At 37.6% G+C, this 24,415-nt stretch overlaps 1 protein-coding gene across 2 annotated transcripts; it reads left to right on the top strand.

The window, feature by feature from the left end:
• Positions 1 to 1,978: 1,978 nt before the first annotated feature.
• bicdl1 (BICD family like cargo adaptor 1) lies at positions 1,979 to 23,897 on the top strand. 2 transcript variants are annotated; one of them, XM_026910736.3, is made up of 11 exons: positions 1,979 to 2,968; positions 5,954 to 6,169; positions 12,363 to 12,479; positions 12,693 to 12,704; positions 14,896 to 15,042; positions 15,342 to 15,521; positions 15,749 to 15,967; positions 19,451 to 19,594; positions 19,761 to 19,888; positions 20,155 to 20,275; positions 21,127 to 23,897. In XM_026910736.3, the coding sequence occupies exons 1-11, from the start codon at positions 2,561 to 2,563 to the stop codon at positions 21,310 to 21,312; spliced, it is 1,878 nt and encodes a 625-aa protein (XP_026766537.1). In that variant the 5' UTR covers positions 1,979 to 2,560; the 3' UTR covers positions 21,313 to 23,897. The 2 variants fall into 2 exon arrangements, 1 of the variants encoding a protein (XP_026766537.1); XR_008302163.1 differs by lacking the exons at positions 12,363 to 12,479; positions 12,693 to 12,704 and adding an exon at positions 20,754 to 20,868 and having other exon boundaries at positions 1,982 to 2,968.
• Positions 23,898 to 24,415: the final 518 nt, after the last annotated feature.

Below are 24,415 nucleotides of genomic sequence, written 5' to 3' on the forward strand. Positions count from 1 at the left end.
ACGGAGAGTTTTTTTTTATCCTTTTCTTTAGTTTTTTGTTTGTTTGCTTTGTTTTTTTATGAAATTGTATTAGATATATTCTCTAGTTTTTCTATGTCTGTTACTTGTTAAATTGTATAATAAGTTTTAATTTTGCATTGTTTGTTATTTAACTGTGTAGCATATTTGTGACAGCAAGTTTTATTAAAGTGAATAACAATTTAATAATTTAGCTGTTATAACAAAGGAGCTCTGCTAAGGTGCCCCTGCCCCATGTAATATCCTTTAACTTCTGTAAGTCACTCTGGGTAAGGGTGTCTGCCAAATTCCATAAGTGTAAGTTGGCAATCAAATTATTAAGCTGATTGAGTTAGTTGCACAATTTATAAGTTAGTTATTTAGTTGCAGGTGTTTCAGGAAAAACTCACTGTAATGACGAGTGTGAGCATAAAAGTATATCATAGTTTTATACGTAGTTTTATATCATAGTTATAGGCGTCATGGATTTCTGCAAATTGCATGTGATTTAAATGTAAATATACATACACTGTTGATATTTTCATTAAGACTAACTCCTGAAAACTGCCAAGAAATCCTTGTATCCCTGGCGACAGAACAAAAAGTTCATGGGGTGGAGTCGGACCTGGTACAGCTCCTCCTATGTGGGTATGGCAAAAGTCCAGTGTGTGGAGACATCTCAGTGTGTTTCAGGTTGGATTAGTGTGTTTCATGTGTTGTTTCATTTTGTACAGTATCGTGTGGGTTAAGGTTAGGGGTTAAGGTTCTTTGTAGAATCTCACAGTATCAGAGAGGATTCAAAGTAATCATTTCCACTGAATTTCCATACCAGGGAGGATTCCATATCAGAGAAGATTCAAAGTAACTAAGCTAACAACTCCGAACTATCAGCTATTCATCTTAAAGAAAACTTTTTGAAACTTTGTTTTAAAGAAAAAAAGACAAGCATGGATTGAGAAAGGCAGAATATACGAGGGAGAGTCAAATGAAAACCTTTTCTTTTTTTTGCATTATTTATTGCAGATAGGTATCACAAAAGTGTATCATTTTTCTACGTAAACTCAATTTCATTCAATGCAAGTTCCATTGCTTAACAAGTGTCCGGACTCCTCTAGAAAAATATATATATATTTTTGATTCAATTCTAATTTTTGTTGCACTGTTAAGGTTTTCATTTGACTCACCCTTGTACAATTATGTAAAAATATCTGTACCATAATATAGTCTTCATAAATTGATAAGGCAGCATAACATTTACTAAAACTAATGTGACAGACATGAGCTCAAGCTATCCTTAACTATTGTTACATCCTGTTAACAAGTCTGATGAACTTGCTTACCTAACTTACTACCAACAAATAAGAACATTCTTTAAGACCTAACGTTTAGGATAAGGTTAAAAGTTCTAACCAGTATCCTAAACTTGAAATTCACCTAGCCAGAAACTTAATTTAGTTAATTAACTTAATTAATACCTGCCTTAATTCCAAAAACCTCTTCTTAAATTTAAAACATTTTGAAGAAAATGTTTTAATTTTTGTCAATCAGTTTAACACGGAAAGTTGTCCCCTCTGTTGACATGCCTGGCTGCTGGTGCTGTTGACATGCCTGGCTTTGCCCAATGATGCTGTGGTTATACAGTGAAGCTGGATGTCCTACGTTTCCTGAATCCACACTACTGCAAAATAATGGAGACAATATAAGCCCACCCCAACCCTCCTCCCCAGTGCCATGTCAGATTGTGTGACTGTGATATTGTATTTTGCCAGAGCAGCTTATACTTATAGCACCCCCACCACCGCCAGGATTTCATGAATGCGACACCCAGTAGACATAATGTAAGACGCACATTCAATGTTTTTTTTTTCCTATTCTCCTGAGTAGATGAAAAGCTATGGCAGCTTATGGAAATTGTTAATGAGTTATGGTCCATTTTGGACATACTCTACCTACATCAATATGAGCGCATCTGTGTCAGGCACGTAGCACACTGACATATGGCGTTATTACATTCAACCAATGGGTTAACAGTTTGTAGGACTGACGTCACGGGTGCGGGCGCGCTCAGGGAGAAGGTGCGACGTACGCAGAGCTCGCGCACAAACATCGAAAGCAGTCTCGGTATTTGTGTTTTAGGTCAGGGGACTCGCAAAATGTATCAGGTGTAAGGGACCCACGTTATGGCGACACAAGACCCAGGTGCATTAAGATGGACACATCGAATGGTGGAGAGTGTGTGTCAAGGTGGATAACGTAGAAATCGGGAATCGAAAAACAATCTTACAGTTGTGGAAGCGGCTTTATTCCCTGGGATTACCGGGGAGATTAACAAGAACACAGTGTTTAGATATATACTCAAACGAGGGAAGACGTCCTGAAAGAAGGAGTGATACGATATGGCTGTGTACGCTTAAGGCAATGAAATAATTCGCAGGCAGTGGGTATATTCCATAATCTCCCCACCACCCTCCATGGCGTTTAGCGGATCAGATCTCACAGAGCCGCTGAAAAGGCTAAAAAGCCAGAGGCTATAGAGCAGTTTGATCCCTCGGTTTATTTTGCAATGTCAGCTTTCGGCCTCAATCTACACTCCGTTTCGTCCGTTGCGGCCGAGATTTCAGCACCAGCTGAGTTGGACAGCGCCTGCGCGGACTGCGACTCGAAAACTCCTCCAGCCTCACGAGGAGACTTCACTCATCCGCCTCCATTCATTCATCTGCATCAGTCACTCCTTCACACCGGTCCCGGAGGCCTCGGCACGGTCCTGGAGGAAGAACTGGCCATGCTTACACGAGAACGGGAAGAAGAACTGGTCATAAACGAGCAGGACACAGATCTTTTAGCGCTCTTCCGGCAGAAAGAGAAGGACTTGGTTCTGGCTGCAAAACTCGGGAAAGCGCTGCTCGAGAGAAACCAGGACCTCACGAAGCAATATGAAAAAATGACCAAGGACCTAAACGAGAAGCTAGAGGTAAGGCACTTTTAATTGCAACAAGAAGTAGAAGTAAAGAAGCGAGAAGTGTCATAGTTTACTAATATAAAACTGAGCCTTTTACACGTTTTTGGCCTGGAAATGGCCTCGGCATCTACATTATTGACCATATCCTCTAAGTAAACCAACCACGCAGTCCAAGACAATCAAATTAACGCACACAAAATAATGCGCTAGATTTACCCAAAAGTTTGGAGGATTTACATTTTTTTCTATATTGAATGCCTAGCATGGCAGTTGCACAAAATATCATTAGACAATAAAAAGATTCAGGAAATCATGCATACACTTTTACCTTCATCAAGAAATCTAGATTCTATGAATATGTCTAGAATTCAAATCTAGAATTCAAATTTAGAATTCTATGAATATGTCATTTGAGAACAGCCCAACCATATACAAAATAAGATATACATATACAACCATATACAAAATAAGTTATCGAATTATTTTTTCCATATATCCTAAGCCATCATACCAAGACTGTTCATATCATTTGCAGTCCAAAGCCATCTTCATGGTTTTTAAGTGGTTCCACCCTCAGTAATCTCATTGATCTTTAGGCTGTCTATGCGGGGCCATCCTCAGCAGCAGCGAATGATTTCTAAGTGATGAGAACTCGAACCAGAAGTAGGGCATCAGGCTGGATCGGGCAGGTCTGGAGAGCAGAAGGGGTCAGGATCACTGCTACTGGAGTAGCATGTGTAGCTCGGCAGAAAGAGAGAGAGAGAGAGAGAGAGAGAGGGAGAGAGATTATTAGGTATGCTAATTGTCACATAGTGGTTAAGGAAAATGTACTTTGTGTGCAGAGTGCTAGCAGGGACGCCGGCAAGACTAGCTATGACAGCATAACTAAAAGGGAGAGCCAGAAGGTAACACAGACATGAGGGTGCCCTGGGACATAAAATAGCCAGCCACTCCACTGTCACAAACCTGAGTGAACGTGAAAGAGTGGATGGGGGTGACAGCATCCAGACATCCCAGTTCACCACAACACTCTATGCCTGTGAACCCTCTAGATCTGCTCCTTTATTTAAGGAAAAAATATTTACAAAAGTCTTAACTAAACAAATATGTTTTGAGCCTAGACTTAAACATTGAGACTTTGTCTGAGTCCCAAACACTAATTGGAAGGCTGTTCCACTTTACATTTAGCTGACTGGAATTGCCAAGTGAGTTGCTTTTCATGCCAGTGTCAACTTTTAGGGATGACTTTGCAGTGAATATAAGGTATATAACAGAGAGTGTGGCCAAATACCCCTTACACTCATCAGTGAGTGTATGATGCAGGTTGTGTGGTGACATTAAAAAAACTGTAATGTTACAGAATGCAGCTACTGCCTCTCACTGTAGTTTTTTTATTTATACTGTATTTTTTATTAACTTACTGTGTATACCAAATTTTGGTCACACTGGTACTTGGTGACAAAACAGATAGCTCATGTTAGCCACTAACAATCAGATAGCTCAGCTACAGGTAATTGTGAGCTGTAATTCCTGAAAGCCACCAAGGAGAATTTTAATTAGAAAAAGTTGTCTTCTCAGATATCAAAGTGCAATATAATTTTATTTGCTGAATCTTGCCTGCTGCTCTGGTCTTTTTTGCAGCTTATATGCCAGTTTCATGAGGCTTAAGAATTAACCTTTTACTGAAACCTGTGATCTGGCAAAACATGGTAAAGCTGTCCTTAGTAAAAGGAGTATGGCAGCTCCTCAATCTATGCTCTAGCTTATAGGTTTTGTAAATAAACTCAACCCATGTCCTACTTACCTATTCTGAAAAAGTTTCATAACCTCTCATATAATTAGAAAGACTTGCATTTGCATACTCTTACATGCTATGACAATACCATGCCTATCATGTGTCCAGTCCTAATTCAGATTTTTTTAATCTGAGATTTTCAGATCCCCATTTCAATTCAAATAATTTTAAATCAATTTTTGTAATATAGTGTTTTAAACAATAGAAATTTGAAATCTGAATTTAGATTTAGATGCCTAATGAGGTGACCATTGAAAGAACAAAAGAGGAAGAAACCATGAGAACCAACTCTAGCAGTTTCTTAAAAGAATGCACCAAAAACCTTTGCAGTAATAAATTAATTTTCCTGACAGGCTGCATTCATAAAGGTCTGCTTTGTAAATGCAAAAAGCATGTGTATAAGTGCATAATACAGTGTATAAAACTGTAATTACAATGTAAATCATTAATACTGTTGTGCTTACAGGAATGGCCATTAAAAATGGAATAAGGATTTCTTACAGCAGTCCTTCATTAGTTCTTCTAGTAGATTCAGATCTTATTTATTCATTCATTATCAGGGACTGCTTTATCCAGTCAGGGTTCCAGGGGATCCAGTGTTTATATTCAGAACACAGGGCACAAGGTGGAAATATACTGTGGATGGAAGCACAGGGTACTATGCATACACCTACCAGCCTGTTATTGGACAGTAGGAGGAGCCCAGAGGAAACCCCGGAAGATACAGGGAGAATATAAGAAATTCCATATAGACAGTAAACCAATCAAACTGGGGACCTTGGCGCTGTGTGGTGGCAAAATGCTACCTGCTGTGCCTAACAGAAAAATTACACAGTAAGCTTGCCTGTTATGGTTATTTGGCGGTTGTTAGGTGGTTTTCAGGGCTATTCATCAAAAAATCATTAATTGCAGTTGACCTTATAGTACCACTGATCATCTGAACTATTAGGATTAACATTTTTTCAATCCCAGAAACTTGAAGTAACACTGCGAACCCTCACATTCATAACGTCCTTCATTCATTCATTCAGTAACCACTTTATTCTGGTCAGGGTCTTGGTGAATCCAGAAATCTATCTGGTCATGAGGAGAAAATGCTAAACTCCACATAGATAGTAAGCTGAACTCAGGATCAAACCAGGGACCTTGGGGTTGTGCAAGAATATTTGACTTAATTTTGCATTCTCCTCTCTTGTCTGCAGAATCTGGAGCAGGAGAAGCATGAATTGCGGCAACGCTTGGAGAGACGAGAAGGCGAGTGGGAGGGTCGTGTGGCTGAGCTGGAGACTGATGTGCAGCAGCTCAAGGGTGAGCTGGAGAAGCACAAGGTACAGCTGCGTGAGGCTGATCGGGACAAGACCCGCACCATCACTGAACTCTCAGAACAAAACCACAGTCTGCTCGAGCAGCTCAGCAGAGTGAGTACACTTTGGGTATTTTGGCACATGGGACAGAGTGGGTGGTTCTACAAATGAACAGAAGACTGCGTTGGATGAAACTAGGCCTAGGACAGCTGAACTGGATTTCTGTATAGATTTATGGTTATTATAGAATTACAGCTGTGGGGAGGATATTGTAAGTATTTTCACAAAACTGGGGAATACAGGAGAGGCCTGAGTTCTTCTAGGGGTGAAACCAAACACAAATATATTATTGGATTGAACAGTTTATACGTCTTAAACAAATACAAGTACAGATACAAAAAAATTATGTGGAATTTTTTTAAAGAAAGTTTGCCAGTTTCAGGGACTGGGATACTTCCAAAAAAATGGAAAAATTTAAAAAATATTGTAGAAATTGTAATGTTAATTACATGTGTTTTCATTGTTCTTAAATTAACGTACTCCATAGTTATTAAAAGCAAACGTTTTCAGAAAATCAATTAAAGGATCCATCCCTTCCACCTATTTTGACTCACAGCAGCACTGTGCCAAGTTTTATAATAGATCATGTCTATTAGCATTAGCATGTCAAGCAAACTTTTCTGAGCTAAGTAAGTAAATCTGATAAAATATTATTAGATGGCTATTGTTGTCAACTGTATCCAAAATAACTGTTTCCTGATTTGGGAAAGATGTTGTTGTTTTGAAATATAATTAGCTTGCTTACTCTGTCACATTAAATAGAAGATATAAAGCTTTCCAAAAAGTTCCAACGGGTGTCTCGTTCAGAAGGAGTTGGAGAAGTTATGTTCTGCAAATTGCTTGGTATAATTTGTGAATGAATATTCCTCTTTTTTCCCAGCAGCCTTTTTTTCAGTGTTTTCCAGTGTTTCTAGAGCATAGTGGTAGGCTTAACATTTAAAAAAAAAGCCTGGTACAGACCAAACCTACTTCCAGTTAATCCAAATATGAAAACAGATATGAGTATTTTGAACACTAAACAAATACAGACGATGGCATTGCATTACACCCCTAGAGTGTAATGCTAGAGTTTGCCCATATAAATCACTGCAGAGTAGGTTGAGGAGAGTTGTCAGCATAATCAGTGCAATGTATGAGTATTTCAACTATTCATGTATTCCTCAAGTGAATAATTCATTGTGTCTTTAGGTGAAATCCCATATTTTTGTGATTTTAAGTGACTTAACTGAAGTCATAGGAAGGTGGTATACAAACATTCACAATGCTGTCAATTAATTTTCAAGAAATTAGCCTTGACTGCTTCCTTAGTTACCATTATCTGACGGAAACACGTCTGAATTGCACTAAAACACTCTGGGGCCAAATTATTTTATCATGCCAGCACAAAACAAGTGTAGCAGGTTGACTGTAAAAGTGTATCTTTTAAGGGACTCACTTGCGCACACCAATGCAATGAAATTAAAGTCATACGAGTGCCGATCATGTACTATGTGACACAAAAACTGTTGTACTGCGCACTGAAACAAATACAACATGCTATATTTATGTTCATACAGTACGCACAAGCTATAAGCAGGTTCCTGGGCTTTGGTAAATGAGGCTTCATGTTGAGTCAGTCCCACAGAGGACTGTGTGTAATAATAATGAGAGCAACAGCAACAACTATAACAACTACAACTTCCTGACTGTCAGGAATAGTCAGAGTGTTTATAATTTAGAGCACTAGAAGTGAGTTTGTTCCTTTGGACTATGATTGTACACCAGCTGTGGACTTGTGTGATTCATATTTTAAGGTAGAATAAATATTGTATGATTTCTTATAAAAAATAATTACAAATCTGAAAGATATTCCAGAATTTCTGCACAGTTGCATGGTAGAATTTTTGATTATTTTCATAGTTTTCAGATGATGTTATTCTGAAATAGTTTTGCCAAGAATGCGTCAAAAAGCAGAACAAATAACAAAAACATGGATGAGTGAAAATGTAAAATTTAAGTTAATGGTCACTTAAGGCTGAGATTACTAATAGCATCATCATCTGTTAGCACTTCAGAAAAGAAAATAGATCTAACAGGTTATTTATTTCAGGCTAGCCAGGAAAGTGGCAAGTAGTTTTTCTACACTTACTTATGCAATAGTCTGTGGGCGATATTTCTACATTTACATTTATTCCCAGGAATAAGTGGATTGGGTGTATATTTTCTATTCTTTATCTGTTTTGACAGGCAGACTTTTCATATTTCAAGAGAAAAGCAAGGTGTGGTTATATAACACACAGAATGGTATGAAGCGACATTGCAGTCTAGGTGTAACAAACCCAGTGCTGTAGAATAATGTAGCCTATCCCTATTACACAGAGTGATACACTGAATAGATATGAGCTCCATTTGGGCTAATTTCTTTCAACCCGCTATGGTGATACTTCTGTTATACTTCATTAACAGTCATGTTATGGACTCAGTCGCTGGTGTAATGAAAGTGAGCGGAGTGGATTATTTACTCTATCATCCTTTTCCCGAAAATACATTTGGAGATAAAACTAAAAGTAGACAGATTAAGCATACATTGTCTAATCAAAGAACAAATTGCACTAAATAACAGATGACACAAATTTAGCATCTTTTGGTTTGAATGAAATTGTCACAACTTTTTTATTTACCATGTTTGTTATTCACAGGAAACTTGGTATGAAGCCAGTTGAGCAGTACTGACATGAAACACAAAAAAATTGTAAATCTCTAATGCGGCTCCCTATCTTGGTCAGTGTTTGTCTTTTTATTAAAATGGCTATAGCATTCCCTGTGGAACCCAGTATTAGACAATGCATACCGAAGCTTATCAAACTTCTATGTAATCAGCAACTACATTTTCTGTTGCTATGCACATGTATGAAATTTGGTCCAATGTTAAGGCTACATGCATGCAGCACTCCATCTTAGATTCTTCTTCATGCTAATATTTCAACGGGTTTATTTTCAAATGTGCAGCAAAGATGACTGTGTCAGCATACACATTTGGAGAAAGTGAGACAATGCATTTATAGGTACTGCTAAATACTCTGTGGGGAAATGGAAATTCTTATAAACACAGACATACAATTTGATTATAATATCTTTCTTTTTGTTTAGAAGACATTATGCATGACATTTCATACTGACCCTACTCTTTTTGCATTTTTCAGAAACTAGAGATAAAAAATATGTATTGCAGTAAAATGTGTTGTTGCTGTGTTCTACTATTCACGTGTGTAATGTTTACACTATGGTTTTGTCCTGGATGACAAGTAATCTGATTGGCCTACTTCCTCTTGACGTATCATAGATGAGCTCTTATTTGCTCTCTCTATAAAGGTGTCCTGAGATATTGCCTGTACATTTTTCTAAAACCTTCTGTTTTTAGAAAAATGTGTACAAATATTTATTGCCAGAATTTTTACCATGAACAGAACTATTTTAGACATGGATAGAAAAAAGAACATATTCTGTAGTCAGGGATTGAAGAAATAAATGTTTTTGTGGCTTGGCACACAGCCTCCCCACCAGCGATAAACATGAATAACCAGAGGAGGGATATCAAAAGCAGAGGCAGAGAAATGTGAAATTGTGACAGAGTTTTTTCAAATTGTGTAAAAGAAATTCAAAAGTCAATAAGTTAAAAAAAATAAATAAATAAACTCCTGATCCAAAATTAACTTTGATTATGTTAAGAGCAGTGTGTGCCTACAGGGAGTGTGTACATGTGACTGTATATAAAATTACATAGTTGTGACTGTGACTGTGGTGTTTCATGTGAGCAAGTTACAAGTTAATAAGAAAAGGTCAGCCTGTCTCATCTGCTTCTAAATGCTCTAGTCCAATAAAGAAAGTGAATCACAGTTGGGACTCCAGGAAGCTATATTTATCTACAACTGTGGACAAACTCCCCATGATTTTTGAATTGCAGAAAAGAAAGATATACCTCTCTAGTTCAAAAATAAATATAATGTCCTTCTCCAGACTGTTTTGAAGAAGGCAGAGTATAACCTGAGTTATAAAAGACATGCAAAGAACTATGGGCAAAGACCAAGTCATTAGACAGTTGAACAAAGATGTTAGGTAGAATGTGGCTGGGTTTGGGGGCTACCATGGACTGTGATATTAACTGGAAGGATCAAAAACCTGACAAAAAACAATGATCATCTTTATAAGTTTAAGATTAATGGGATATACATTATGAGGGAAACATGTAATGTTTAAGTGCTGTCTTTCTCTGATAGAATTCCAGATGACAGGAGGTGGCTGAAAAAGTGAAAAATCGATTTGGATATAACTGTTTTGTCACAGGCAGCATAAAAGAAAGAAAACTGTGTAGGATGGCCAGAGTTGCCATGGTGATAGTCAGTGGTGATATGACACTTTGCTTAAAGAGTGCAGTTTCATTCATGCAGATTACTCTCTACTGGTATCAGCGCTGTAATAAGTAATATCCTGATCCTGACTGACCAGTGGGTTTTGATAAGAACCTGTGAATATTCTTGAGATGTTCTGAATTGCCAAAGATAACCAAAGTGCTTGCATGGGATTATGTGAATGTGAAATTCTATATTTTTCCAGGGAATCTATGAGTCACAGACTGTGTATAGCACTGGCCTTATTTTCTTTTTCATTATTCTGGAATATAATAAAATATAATAGCGTGTGGGAGCTGCAAAGCGACATTTCCTATAGAGGAACATCTTTCCCCTTCAAATCTGTTACCGTTGGCAACTTAGAAAGAAATACAGCACAAACAAACACTAGTAACTGGGCAGAAAGATATTAGAGAGAAGGCTACTGTCACAGGGTAAATTCTAGAGGTGCCCTTTTGTGAACTGTATATTATTTCCAGTGGGTTGTACCATTGATTACAAATCACTGTGTCCAACAAATGGTCCTGTCTGTGGTCCAACAAATACAGTCCCTTCCAAAAGCATTGGAACAGCATGGCCAATTCTTTTGTTTTTGTTATACACTGAAGTCATTTGGGTTTGAGATCAAAAGATGAATATGAGACAATAGACCAGAAGTTCAGCTTTAATTCCCTGATATTTACATCTAGATGCATTAAACAACTTAGAACATGGCACCTTTTGTTTGAAACCACCAATTTTTCAAATGATCAAAAATACTGGAACATGTGACTGACAGGTTTTTCTTGTTACCCACATGTGTCCTATTAAATTGATTGTGTAAACAGTTAATAGTTCTGAATGTCTACTCTTGGTTTCAGCACTGGGTTTCTGTGATAACTGCATTTGTTGTTAAAAGGGATAAACCAACATGAAGAACAGAGAGCTGTCTATGGGAGAAAAGCAAGCCATTTTGAAGCTGAGAAAAGAGGAAAAATCGCATAGCCAATACAACAATTTGGAATGTCCTGAAAAAGAACAAAACCACTGGTGTACAAACAATGAGATATCTAACAGGTCGGCCAAGGACAACAACAACAGATGATGACAGAAACATTGTGAGAGCTGTAAAGAAAAACCCAAAAACAACAGTCAATGATATCACCAACAACCTCCACAAGACAGGGGTGTCAGGTATCAGTTCAAGAGCAGAAATATAGAGGCCATACCACAAGATGCAAACCACTCATCAGCAGTAAGAACATTTTAGTGATGTCAGTGGGTCACTGGCTTAATGTAGCTATAACAAACAAGGGATATGCAACCAAATTTTAAGTGTTCTTTACTTTAATTTACTTTAAAAGACTGTCTGTCCCAATACTTTTACTCACTTAAAAATTGAGTGGTCTTCCACCAAAGGTGCCATGTTAAAAGATGTACATGGATCAGATCTAGATGTAAATATCAGGAAATGAAAGCTGAAATTCTGATCTATCATCTCATATTCATCTTTTCATCTCAAACCCAAATGTCTTCAGTTTATAGCAAAAACAAAAGAATTGACCTAGCCATTCCAATACTTTCAGAGGGGACTGTATGGTGATTCAAGAAGAAGCAAAATGCAATATGTCAAGGCCAGTAGATCAGGCACTGACCATATGGCTGCAGCTAAATGGAAAAAAGTTCTTTTACAAAAACTGTACAAAAATTTTATGTTACTGAGGTTAAGGTTAGTGGTAGGTGTAAGCATAGAATATATATAAATGTATGTATATATATATATATATATATATATATATATATATATACATATACACCACAACAATAGTAATACAGTTGTGTGTGTGTGTGTGTGTGTGTGTGTGCACATGCTTCCGCAGGCTGCTGATGTGGAGAGACAGCTGTGCACTCAGGTTCATTCATTGAGGGATGATTTCAGAGAGAAGAACATCTCCAAAAACCAGCATATGACACAATTAGAGAGCCTACAAGCAGAGGTGAAGGACAGTGGAATATGTAATATTTTATTATTTAGAGCAATACAATCATTATGAATTTAGAACATAGTTGCCTTCAATAACTATTCTAAAAAGGAAACTGTTGCTGGGCAATATGTGCATTTGTGTATTTATAAAGCTTTTCCTCAACATAATTCTCTCTGTCATTCCTTTTCTAATTATTTTGCTCATATTCTCTATTCCTGGGAGCAGCAAGGGCTAGAAGTAAGTGGGCATGTGCTACAATCCTCTCATCTGCATATCTCTAACTCATTTGATGTTCCATTTTCATTGTAAAAAAAGCAGAAAAATTGCTTCATCCAAATGGACTATTCATAATACTCATCTCATTAAAATATCACAGAGTTACATGTGCCATGTCATGTAATATGTTCCTATATTCTTTGTTTTGAAAACACAGGACAACAATGCAGTGCAACTGTTATGCACTGTTACATATAGTAGCCATCATGACCACTCACAGATTGAAGTTCATAGAGTGTAAAATGAAAAAAAAAAGTACAGTATACATGAAACTTGTAGATATCAGAAAATACTTATTAGCAAGACTCATTAGATAGTCGTTCATTAGCAATTCATGTGTGATGCATAGTCCATAAATTGTTTTTCTGCTCTCAATTTCAGTGTTTATTTCTGCCTGATTTCAACTCAGTTTCAGCTGTGCTATGTTGAAATATCTGGATTGTGAGTGCAAAGCTGATCATTTACACTCCAGGCCTCTATGTTTCTTGCCAAGTGCTAATAGCAAATATTTTTATCATGATAAAATTTTATCATAGTTTATGATATTATCACAGTATTGTACATAGCTATTCATCTCATGGTGTGATGGCTTATGGTGTGATGTTTCAGTATCATACATCTTAATGCTTAGCATATATTTGTTTGTTGTTTACTATCTTCTCAGCTTGGATTAAAAATAGGTATAGCTAACTCACTGACTGAGGCTAGATAAGAAGTTATATATGCTTTCTGTCTGATTCTGTCATGTGAACTACCTCAATTCTTGTTTGTGAAACAGAATCCAGTAGATTTCCCTGGTATAAATGCAGTACTTCCAAATAATGCAAAATCTAACCTTCAGATGAGACAGACTTATTTTCTAGAGACTATTCATTACACCCGTTGTTGGATTGTAACACAGGGACAGTGGTGATAAATTTGTGCATTGAATTGAAGGTTGATATTAACCACATTAAAAAAAACACATAAAACACTTAAAAAACACCCTAAAACACCTATACAATTTATAGCCAGTCTTTATGTTATAAAGGACTTTAGCTGGCTTTATTCCCTTGCTGAAATATGTAATTGCTGCTCTGTCTGCATGCAGAATAGTGAACCTCAATGTTTATTTATTTAAAATGAATTAAATATTACACATAAAGTATCATAATAAGCTCATAGTTTGAGAGTGTAATTAAATAGATTGATTATTGTTAATGTTGTAAAAGAAATTCAGATATGTGCTGATTTACATGAGCAGACAGACTTTTCTCTCTTTCTGATGTCTCATGTGAAATACTAGAGCAGTAGTAGAGTGAGAATAAGCTACTCCATTTAATTCAATTTTATTTGTATAGCGCTTTTAACAACAGACATTGTCACAAAGCAGCTTTACAGAAATAAATACATTCAGGATATACATTTTAAATGTATGAATTTATCATACTGTTCAGCTACTATGCTGCAGTGTCTGGGTGTTCCAAAAACAACTGTGCAGAATGGAGTTGAATTGCAGGTGTTTCCTTTTTGAAGATTTGTTCTGATTCCACAGGACTCAGTATGAATCAAAATTTAGACTTAGTTTATAAGCACAGTATTTTATTTTTGTCTTTTAACCACATTGTCAGTTAATTAGTTATTACATATGGGGAAAAGAGTAGCTACAGAAGCAGGTAGATCTTACATATGTGAAAGTTCTCTGATAAACTAGGCAAAGTCATGTTCCTACCTGAAATAAGTTAAAAGATATGGGTCATAACACAAGGAAGTAAGTCAAATACATGGGTTGATGTTTATATATAATGTTCTAAGCTGTTTTGTAGGGTCACTACCCAGCACAGAGTGAAAACATTTTGTGTCACAGACTGTGTCTGAGCTGTCTCAATGCACTAAGATGGTTTGTTAAATTCTTTCTCTAGTGTCAGCCAAATTGCTGGGTACTTTATTAAACTAATCAATCTTGCATTCCTACGCATTCTCTAGGCAATGGTTCAAGTTAAGCATTCCTAAAACCAGGGGTGGTTGTAAGCCTTGCCATGTACCTATGCAGTATTTGCTGTTTGGTTTATAGTAGCTTCAAACTAACAGAAAGTGTTTTTAAAAGTGCAGTTGCTTAGGTTGTCTGTGGCACTGTATCTGACCAAGTGCTCTGTCCATTTATCTTGCTCAGATAAAGATGCTGTCTGAGCGTAAGCAGGAACTTGAGCGATGTTTAACCACATTGCATGAGGAGAATGAGCAGCTGCAGAGCACTGTGGACAACTTGAAAGAGAGGACACTTGTGCTGGAGAAACTATGCCACGAGAAGGACTTACAGGTAAGTGATGATATAAAACTAGTCTGTATAAGTGAGTTACACGAACAATTCTAATTGTAAATATCTCAGTTTTTTCAGTGCTTTTGAGAATAGACAATGTCTATGTGATTTTTTTATGTTAAGAAATATTGACAGCACACAGGTTCAACACTGCTGTAAGGTATGCTCAGTAAAGTTGGGTATGTGTTTATAAACAGTTCCCCAGTTACCTTTTATTGTGTTGGTCTGCAAGCAAACCGTATAAACCATTATGTTCTTCCTAGCCCATCAGTTACAGCGTGTATCATGTGTGTCCTCAGCTGCGGCAGAGTCAATTGGAGCTGCAAGAGGTGCGTGTGTCTCATCGGCAGTTAAGTGCTCGTTTGGCGGAGATGAGTGAGGAGAGAAGTCTCCAGGGCTTCAACTCTAACAGTCACTCATTGCTGTGTGAGATAGAGCAGAGCATGGAGCAGGAGGAGCTTGAGCAGGAAAGAGAGCAGGTGCACACATATAGATACATATGCACATGTGATACAGAGATACACATTCTAGAGATTCCAGCTCACAAGATGAATAACATAGTAAAGACTTGCAGGTATAGTTGGTCACACACAATCTTTCTCACTCTCCAGTCTCTTTCTCTTCAACAGAAACAGACACCCACACAAGCCAGTCTCACACTCTGAATATCGCTATCTCTCAATATTATTATCTTCTTTCTCTGCAGTTGCGTCTGCAGCTATGGGAAGCTTATTGCCAGATTCGCTCTATCTGCTCTCAGTTGAGAGGAAATGACATCACAGACTCTGCCCTGTCCACGGATTCATCCATGGATGAGTCATCAGAAACATCATCAGCTAAAGACGTGCCTATGGGCAGCCTGCAGTCTAGTCTACTTGAGCTGCGCAGACTAACACAAAACCTGCTGGATGGCAATGAGTCTACAGTATGGCACCTAATCACACACGCAACTTGCAACACATACACATGCAAAACACAAATATACAAACACTCAACATTCAGTATGCATGCACAAATACACACACTCTACATGCAATACATAAACACAACATACAATACAGACACACTCTCAACATGCAATTCACACCCACTGAATATGCAATACACACACTCAACATGCGTTATACACGCACAGCACGCAAATACACACACACTCAACATACAATACACATACAACCATGCAATTCACACATACTGAATATGCAATACATACACACTCAACATGCATTACACACATATTCAATATACATTTCACAGACACGCAACATGCAATCCATACTGTCAGGTATTTATGTATTTTTTTTGCCATGTGTGTTTTTGTTTGATTCATGTCCTGTCTCCACTCTTGTCGTGTCACTGGTTGTCTCCCTATGTGTCATGATCATTCTCACCTATGTTCAGTTTGCCCTTATTTAGTTTGTATATTTAAATCCCTGTGTGTCTTTGTTTATCAGGAAGTAATGTTTGGGGTTTTGCCAGCTATGCATAATCAAGCCTATCTAATGAGAGTGAACTATCTTTCATAACAGTGATGTCTTTCCAAAATCAAGAATCTGTTCTGGGGGTGGGTTTCTTGATAATGATGAATCTTAGTGAATAACGAACAACTTAAAGAAGGACATAAATTATGTACAAGCCTGCTTTGTGAGTGTTTCCTTAACGCCTTCATTATCAGAGATTTAACAAATGAATTGTAAGTAGTTTTTTGTTGACTCTGTCCAGCCTGAGTCTGGAGAAAAGCCAGGCAAGTCCATAGTCAAACAAACAATTCACATTCTGGAGGTAATTTTAACGGATGAATCAGCAACTTAAATAGCAAAAATAGACACGGATGGACAGTATTTGTAAATAGCGGATGATAGATGAGTACAGTACAGTTTGCAAGTGAGTACAGAAATTATGTTTGTTTGAAATAGCTACACTGAAAAAAAGGGAATATGATGGTAAGATTTAAGAAAATCTGTGTGGTTTACATAAAAATATTTAGTTACTCAACAAAAGGTGATTTCATTTCTTACACTAAATTTAATTTAAACAAAAATCTAATCTACTAGTAACTAATCTACTGTATTATGTAGAGTGAATTTAATCCATTGTCCTATCCAGTCACATTAGCAAATCTCACAAGGATGTTGGTACTGACAGGTATTAAATTAACTTCATAATGTGCAGCATTGTAGTGCAGTGGGTCACGCTGTGGGTTTGTAGCCACAGGGTGCTGGGTTTGATCCTGAGCTTGGGTGTCTGTGTGGAGTTCCATTTTATTCCAGGGCTTTGAATATACATTATCAAATCATGTCTGTTCAAAAACATGTGTTCACTTGGAAGCCATGTACAAATTTGAATCAAGTAAATTCAACTGAACTTTTTTCAGTGTACAGAACCAGTACAAATGGAGAGTACAAAAGCTCCACTAAAAAGAGGTAAATGAATTTATTTGATTCAATTATGTACATCAGTTCCACACAAATGAAATATGGTACTTCAAAATAAATTCATCTTTTACACTTGACTTATTCAGTTAACTTGTTGGTTCCATGTGAAATGATTTACATGAACATAGTTTTAAATGAAGCCAGCAAAAAGGAAAATTGGCTCATCCCACTCATCCCCCAAAGATTCCAAAACCAAGCACTCATGTGGACTGTATTCATTTAATCAAATCTCACAAGGATCAGGATGACTATAGTGCTGATGCTGTCTAAGATTGGGGGCCAAAATGCCACATTAAACAGAAAAAAAATCAGATCTGGTTCATTTAGTCTGCCTAGTACAGATAAAGATAGTGATGAGCCTATGGTGGACTGCAGGCCAACATGGACAACTGTGATTCAAGTGGTTTTTTTAGCGCTCCATCCAAGGCCACAAAGCTGAAACAGAAGAGAAAAACATGAAGGGGCAAGCGAGGGCAACTGGTGCTTATATCAAGGGCCCAATACAAGGAAACATTTGAGAGAACAGCAGTCATCAACATCTCAGATCTCCCCTTATCAATTGATTGTGTTTCAGCTCTATCCAAAGGTGTCTCATTTTCCACAACCTATTTAGGCGATGAGTTTTACACAAAAGTAGACAGATTTTATTGTAGTTCGTGTGTGTCCATCAGAGGCCTGGCAACATAATAGCACAACTGAATAGTGCGCCATCACTCATTTCCATCCCAAATCCACCTTTACAGGAAGCTATTGAGCTATTGGCTGAGGCCAGAAATGAGTCTGAACTGAGTGGATTTCCCAAAGGGAACTAGATTTCCTGTTATATTTCCTGTTTCCAGTCCACATCTTCCAGCCTTTTATATGTTACCAAAGGTCCATAAGAATCTTGAAAATCCACTAGGTAGGCCAATTCTCAGTGGTAATAAATCTATAACAGAATCTACATCCAAGTTTATTGCTGAAGCCGATACGCTCTGGTGTATCAGGTGACCTTTTTATGTTTTCAGCCCTCAAAATAAAGGCTTTTTAACTGCAAATAGTCCACGAGTGCCTGGTTTTGGAATCTCTGCTCTGACAACAGTGGGATGAGGCAATCTTCCATGTTTTTTCTGGCTTGATTTTCTCCCCATTCCCGTGCACCTGTGGCTTTGTATTTGGACACTAGATGCACTCTTTGCACTAGATTTTTTGACAGGTTTAAATGCAGTTTGCTTAATTTGTTTTTGTACAGCTAATATGATTAATTAAAAAAAAAAAAGTAACCCTACACAGACAGTCAACCCAAGCTTAGGCACGAACCCAAGTCACTGGTGGTGTGAGGCAGCCAAGCCACCCACCACACTATTGTGTCACAGACAAATCAATCAATAACGTTAACATGAAGGCAATGGACCACACTCAACCTACATGACAGGATTTTTGTATAGAAATGAATGGCCTCTGCCTTTTTGAAATATAACTGCATGCAAGCTTCAAATAATATATGAATGAGTATATATACTATATTAGCTACGAAGGTGTGGCAGTGGGGGCATGGTCGAGTATCAGCTGCGGACGGAAAGGAGGTGGGTTGAACTGGCACGTAATGCAAGATGATACTCACCTGTGTGTGATTATGGCGAATGTGTGGTTTGTTTGCCTTTTAGGGAGACTGTGAACCAAAGAGAGAGAGCTGAGCTGAACTCTGTGTTTGTGTTTGTGTGTCCGTGATTGAGAAAACATTTTCTTCCTTTCATTATTTTCCACACTAAACTTAAACTCACACAAACTAACCCTAACCCTAAGTCACACAAATGTTGTGCAGTGAAAAACTAAAACAAAAAACTTATTTATGAAAACAAACTCAATTATTTTATTTAAATTAGTATGTTGGACACATTTTTGGTTTTGAAAATCTCTTTTCATTTATTGTAGTTGATACACAAGTGTAGTAATACAATACTGTGTGTGTATGTGTGTGCGTTTGGGATTAGGGATCACGCCACATTGATGAGGATGTGTTGGAAGAGCAGGTGCGGAAACTGGGTGAGGAACTGCAAGAAGTGCGAGAGCTTTACGAACAGGAGCAAGAAAGGGTACAGAGCACTCAGGAAGATATGCTGCAACTCCATAATCAGGTACATATCAAATATGCACACTTACTGTAGAGAAGACAGTGAAACAGAAATGAAAGTGGAAAAAAGGCTCAGAGTGTAGTTTGACATGCGTTAAAGCATAGGCACACTCAGGCTTATTATTCAGTTGATCTTGACTTCACCGTGATGTTCCACCATCTTCTTGTAGATTGCACTTCTCTCCTTAGAAGTGTGCTCATCACGGAAGGAGAATGAGAGACTAAGAGCATTGGAGGTTCGAGAGCCAAGTGAACAACTACAAAACGCCATCCGAGACCGAGATGATGCCATTGCCAAGTAGGCCTTCATTCCATAAACAAACTTCTTCATATCTTAAAGGAATACTCCACAATGTTTTTACTAATCTCTAACCACTTTATCTGTAGAACACAGTATATGCAAATACTAGGGAAGGGAATACGATAAATACAAAATAAATACATTATTTTTCTAAAGCCATGTGTTCCCATAGGCTTATAATCACAACCTTATTCTGTCAAGCATATCGTCCTATCATGGTATTCAACCTTTTTTTTTTTACACTCTCTCTATCCATACTTCAGAAAGAAAGCAGTGGAGATGGAGTTGGCGAAGTGTAAGGTAGACATTATGTCTCTGAACAGCCAGCTTCTGGATGCTATCCAGCAGAAGTTTAATCTGTCCCAGCAGTTAGAAGCATGGCAGGTGGGTCAGGAATGCCACTATCACACACCTCCTTACACAGAGACAAATCAGGACATAATTTTAAACATTTTTAAACATAGTCTGTGCTAGTTTGTACAGGGACTAGAGGAATAGGGAGATTACAAACATGAACTAGTTCTCTGACTGATGCATAGAGTGCATAGAGAAGTGTATGAAGATATGCTACTACACACCTTTCCTTTGTAAGGTGGTGGTGTGTTGCATGGCTATACACAATATGGTCATTAGGATCTCGCTCTTTTTCCCCTCTCTCAGCGTGCATTCTGTGTCTTTAGTTTGTTTCTACTTTCTGTAAAAAAATTTCCTGTTTTCCGGATTAATGTTTTGTTCTTCCCTTTCCTTTACTCATCAGGTGTGTGTGTATTTTATATATATATATATATATATATATATATATATATATCCTTTACCCTCCTTGTGTAACTCCTAGCTCTCCTCTCTCTCTCCTTGTCTGCAGTTTGCCTCCTCAGGGTTGTTCACTGTGTGGCTCTTGTGGTTTCTGATCTAGTGGCCTTTCTAAGCTTCCGTACAAACTCCCTCTCCCTCTGTGGTAGCCCCTTCCTGCCTTAGAGGTGAGCTTTTGTATGCCTCTTGACCCATACAAATATCCAAAGCTACACTTTATTCTGTGGGAATTTGCCAAAGTATGGAGATTCATCAATTTCACAGAAACTTTTATCCATTTTTTTATCCCTCAAACATTTACAATTTTCGGTTTTCCAAATACCATTCATATTCATCTTATAAACTTGTCACATTCTTTCTGTTTTATACACAAATAAAAATTTAATGGTAACCGTAAGTTCTTTCTCTGTGTCACTCTCTCCCAGGATGATATGCTCAGAGTGATAGATCAGCAGTTGATGGATAAGCATCAGGGGGGATGGAGGGACTCTCCAAACTCTTTCTCCGGGGCTAAAGCTAGTACCTACGGCTCTTTGGGAGCTTCTTCCAGGCGAGCATCCCGCCTCTCCGATGGTGATAAGCGCCTTTTCTCATTTTTCAAGAAGAACTGAATCTGTCTAGGTGAAAAGAATGAGAAAGATGGAGGGAGATGCTAAAAGTGTAAAGGAAAAGCAGTCACATACCATGATTGACACAGCCAAAGACTAAGACAATAAAGTTAATAATCATTAAAGAACAAAATCTTGTTCTGAAATCCTGGAGCTCTTTTTGCACCTTACTTGTCCTAAGCACTCCTCTCCTTCAGATAATTCTAGATGAGGCACAAGAGAGTCAGTAGAAATTCAAGAATTTTACATAGATATTAGATATTTGGATATTGGATATTTTACAACTTCAGGGCATGCGGGATTACCACATTTAAATAACATTGAGGCCAACTTCCCCTCCTAGTGCCTCAGATATTCTCCTCACCCCACTGCCAAAGGGTTTCAATGGAAATGTCAGATTTAGCTCTGTCAAACTGAAGGATTCTTTTGGCCTTTAACTCAGGATGAGCTAAACTCTGCAGGGTTCTCACTGATTCGAAGTCAGGCTGCAGGTTGTAGTTTGTGAATTCAGAGACCTCTTATTTAGCCAACTGTTGAATCAGTATAATGTTATTCAAGAAGTGGTAAAAGCTATTGGTTGAATAAAAAGGAAACATGTTAACAACAATCAGTTAACAGTTAAAAGGAAATACTGTAGTTAGCATGCTCATTTTTGACCTAACTGTGCAACATTAATTTTTATTACTTTGCATCACTAATTCATAAGACTACAAACTGGCTGACAAAAATTTGAAAATGTGCTCCTACATTCAAGGAAAAATATTTTTCCAGATTGTCTTCAAGGGTGTTTGATCTAGTCATTGTAGATATTGGATAGCCAGGTTTAAATGATTGTGTCGCAGGCGAATTAATCATAAAAAAAATGTGTACTGCCCCTGAACCTGAATGTGTGCATTGCACACACCATAGAACAGCCTATGGAAATGTAAGGGACATTTTAGGTCCGGATTATGGGCTTGCAATAGATAGTGGACGTTACAGAAATTTAGGGTGTTGAATTAAGTCACTCCCCGTGGGTCTGAGAACAGTCATGTGGAGGTGAGGAGAGTTTTTTTTTTTTTTTGGGGTGAATGTGCCATTTGAGGCCCATTTTGAGTGAAGCTATGCAGATGTCCTCTTTTTCACTTAAGAACAGAAACAACTGAAGGTTTGGAGAAACCCAAAGAATGACTTTTTATACTAATAGGTTTGAACTATGAGGAAAAATATAGAACTGATATATTTGTAAATGTATAATTTTAAATGATAAAAGTATTTTCTAGAGCAATCTATGTTTTCATTTGTCTGTGAGTAAGTAGGAGTTTGTGAGTTGTTAAATGTTGAAGACCTGATGAGAATTTCCATGTCATGGTATGGAGCGGAGTATCTGCTTTACTGTCTGCATTCCAGTATATTACATTTATGGCATTTAGTAGATATGCTTATCCAGAGCAACTTACATTTACCCATTTATACAACTGAGCATTATGAGGGTTAAGGGCCTTGCTCAAGAGCCCAGCAGTGGCAGCTTGACAGCGCTGCGATCTGAACTCACGACCTTCGAATCAGTAATGTCTTAACCACTGAGTTACCACTGCCCCAGTTCTATCTCTAACACGATGAGAGGGAAATGGGGAATGAAAGAGTGTTCTCATAAAGTTTTAGCTCCTGTGTAGTTTGTTTGACAAGCCCTGGGATGGGGAGTCTACAAGATTGCAGAACAGAATAACTTGACCAGAAACCATTGCAATCTGATCCAATTTTAAGAATGGCAAAAAAGAGCAAATGAAGATGTTAATAAACAAACAAATTAATGAATTAATTTTCTGAAAAAAAAAAAAAAACCAGCTTGTTCTAAAACACAAACAGAGCTGGTAAAGCCTGCAAGAAACAGTTACTAATGACATTGTAGTTAAGTTGTTTTAAGAAAATGGCACAATACTAATGCAATTAGTGATCCACCAGCTTGACCAGCTCAGTGTTTTGACAGAACAGGCTCAATTTTTCAGCAGGCTTGGCATGCCAATGTGCAGTTTACAGATTGCCAAGGACATCACTGCCAATGGCAGAAACATTCCAACTTATCCCTCCACTTCCTCTTATACACCCCTCTCCTTATGCTGCAAGTGGTCATTTTTGTGAAGAAACTGAGTAGAGTTGGTTTACACAGCAGGGCACTAGGGTATATACAACCTCTCGGATACTATCATGTCGTTAAATATATTACATTCTTATCGGTGAAAATTAGGTAATTGAGTTTCACTGAGACAACTGTGAATGGCAGAAGCTACTGTTTGTTTGCTATCCAGAAATGCTGGAATATGAATAACTGCTAGGCTGAATCCCAAATGGCTCCCTACATAAACACAAGTGCAGAAGTACTGGCGTTTTCACCCAATGTAATACGCTATGTCCAGTAGGGAGTTATTTGGGATTGAACCATATTTTTAGGCTTCCACAGTTGCGAACCAGACAGTAGTGTGTGAACCCCTCCATGTTAATCTGTCTTCATTTATTTATTCCTAGTTTTCTTTCCTTCAATATTCTGTAAATGTCAATCATTTGACTCTCATTTTGCCATTTAAACTGTTAAAAAACTGTTAAAAGTCTTTCTTGTGTCTCGAATCCTCTTTCATTAATGCAGAATTGTGTCCGTGTCAAGAGCTTTTCTCACATTCCAAATATACACACCATAATTTTTAGCAATCATTGAAACAAGTGACTCGTTTAAAGCCCTGTGTGTGCATTTTTCATGCTTGCATGACAGTTTCACTACAATCATGGAAAGACATACAAAAGAGAGTGAAAACAGTTCCAGAGAGTACATGTGTACAGTTCTGACTCAAAAAAAAAAAAGTTCATTCAGAAACATTTGGGCAAAATGGCATGTGCGAATGATGTAACAATGAGTCACTTGCAGCACACCTTACATGACCACATGGCCTTTTACAAAGTAGCCTACGGCAAATATAAGATCTGGACAGTGATCTGAGAAATACAATGCTCATAAAAACACATCCACATTTTTCAGTATTATCAAAAGTAAAAAGAGCAATAAATTACTTGAACACCATTCAGTTAGACTTGATTGCACAAATTAAAACCAAATGCCAATTCAAAGTAGTCA

This window comes from Pangasianodon hypophthalmus, chromosome 8, assembly GCF_027358585.1.
Source record: "Pangasianodon hypophthalmus isolate fPanHyp1 chromosome 8, fPanHyp1.pri, whole genome shotgun sequence".
NCBI classification, from domain to species: Eukaryota; Metazoa; Chordata; class Actinopteri; order Siluriformes; family Pangasiidae; genus Pangasianodon; species Pangasianodon hypophthalmus.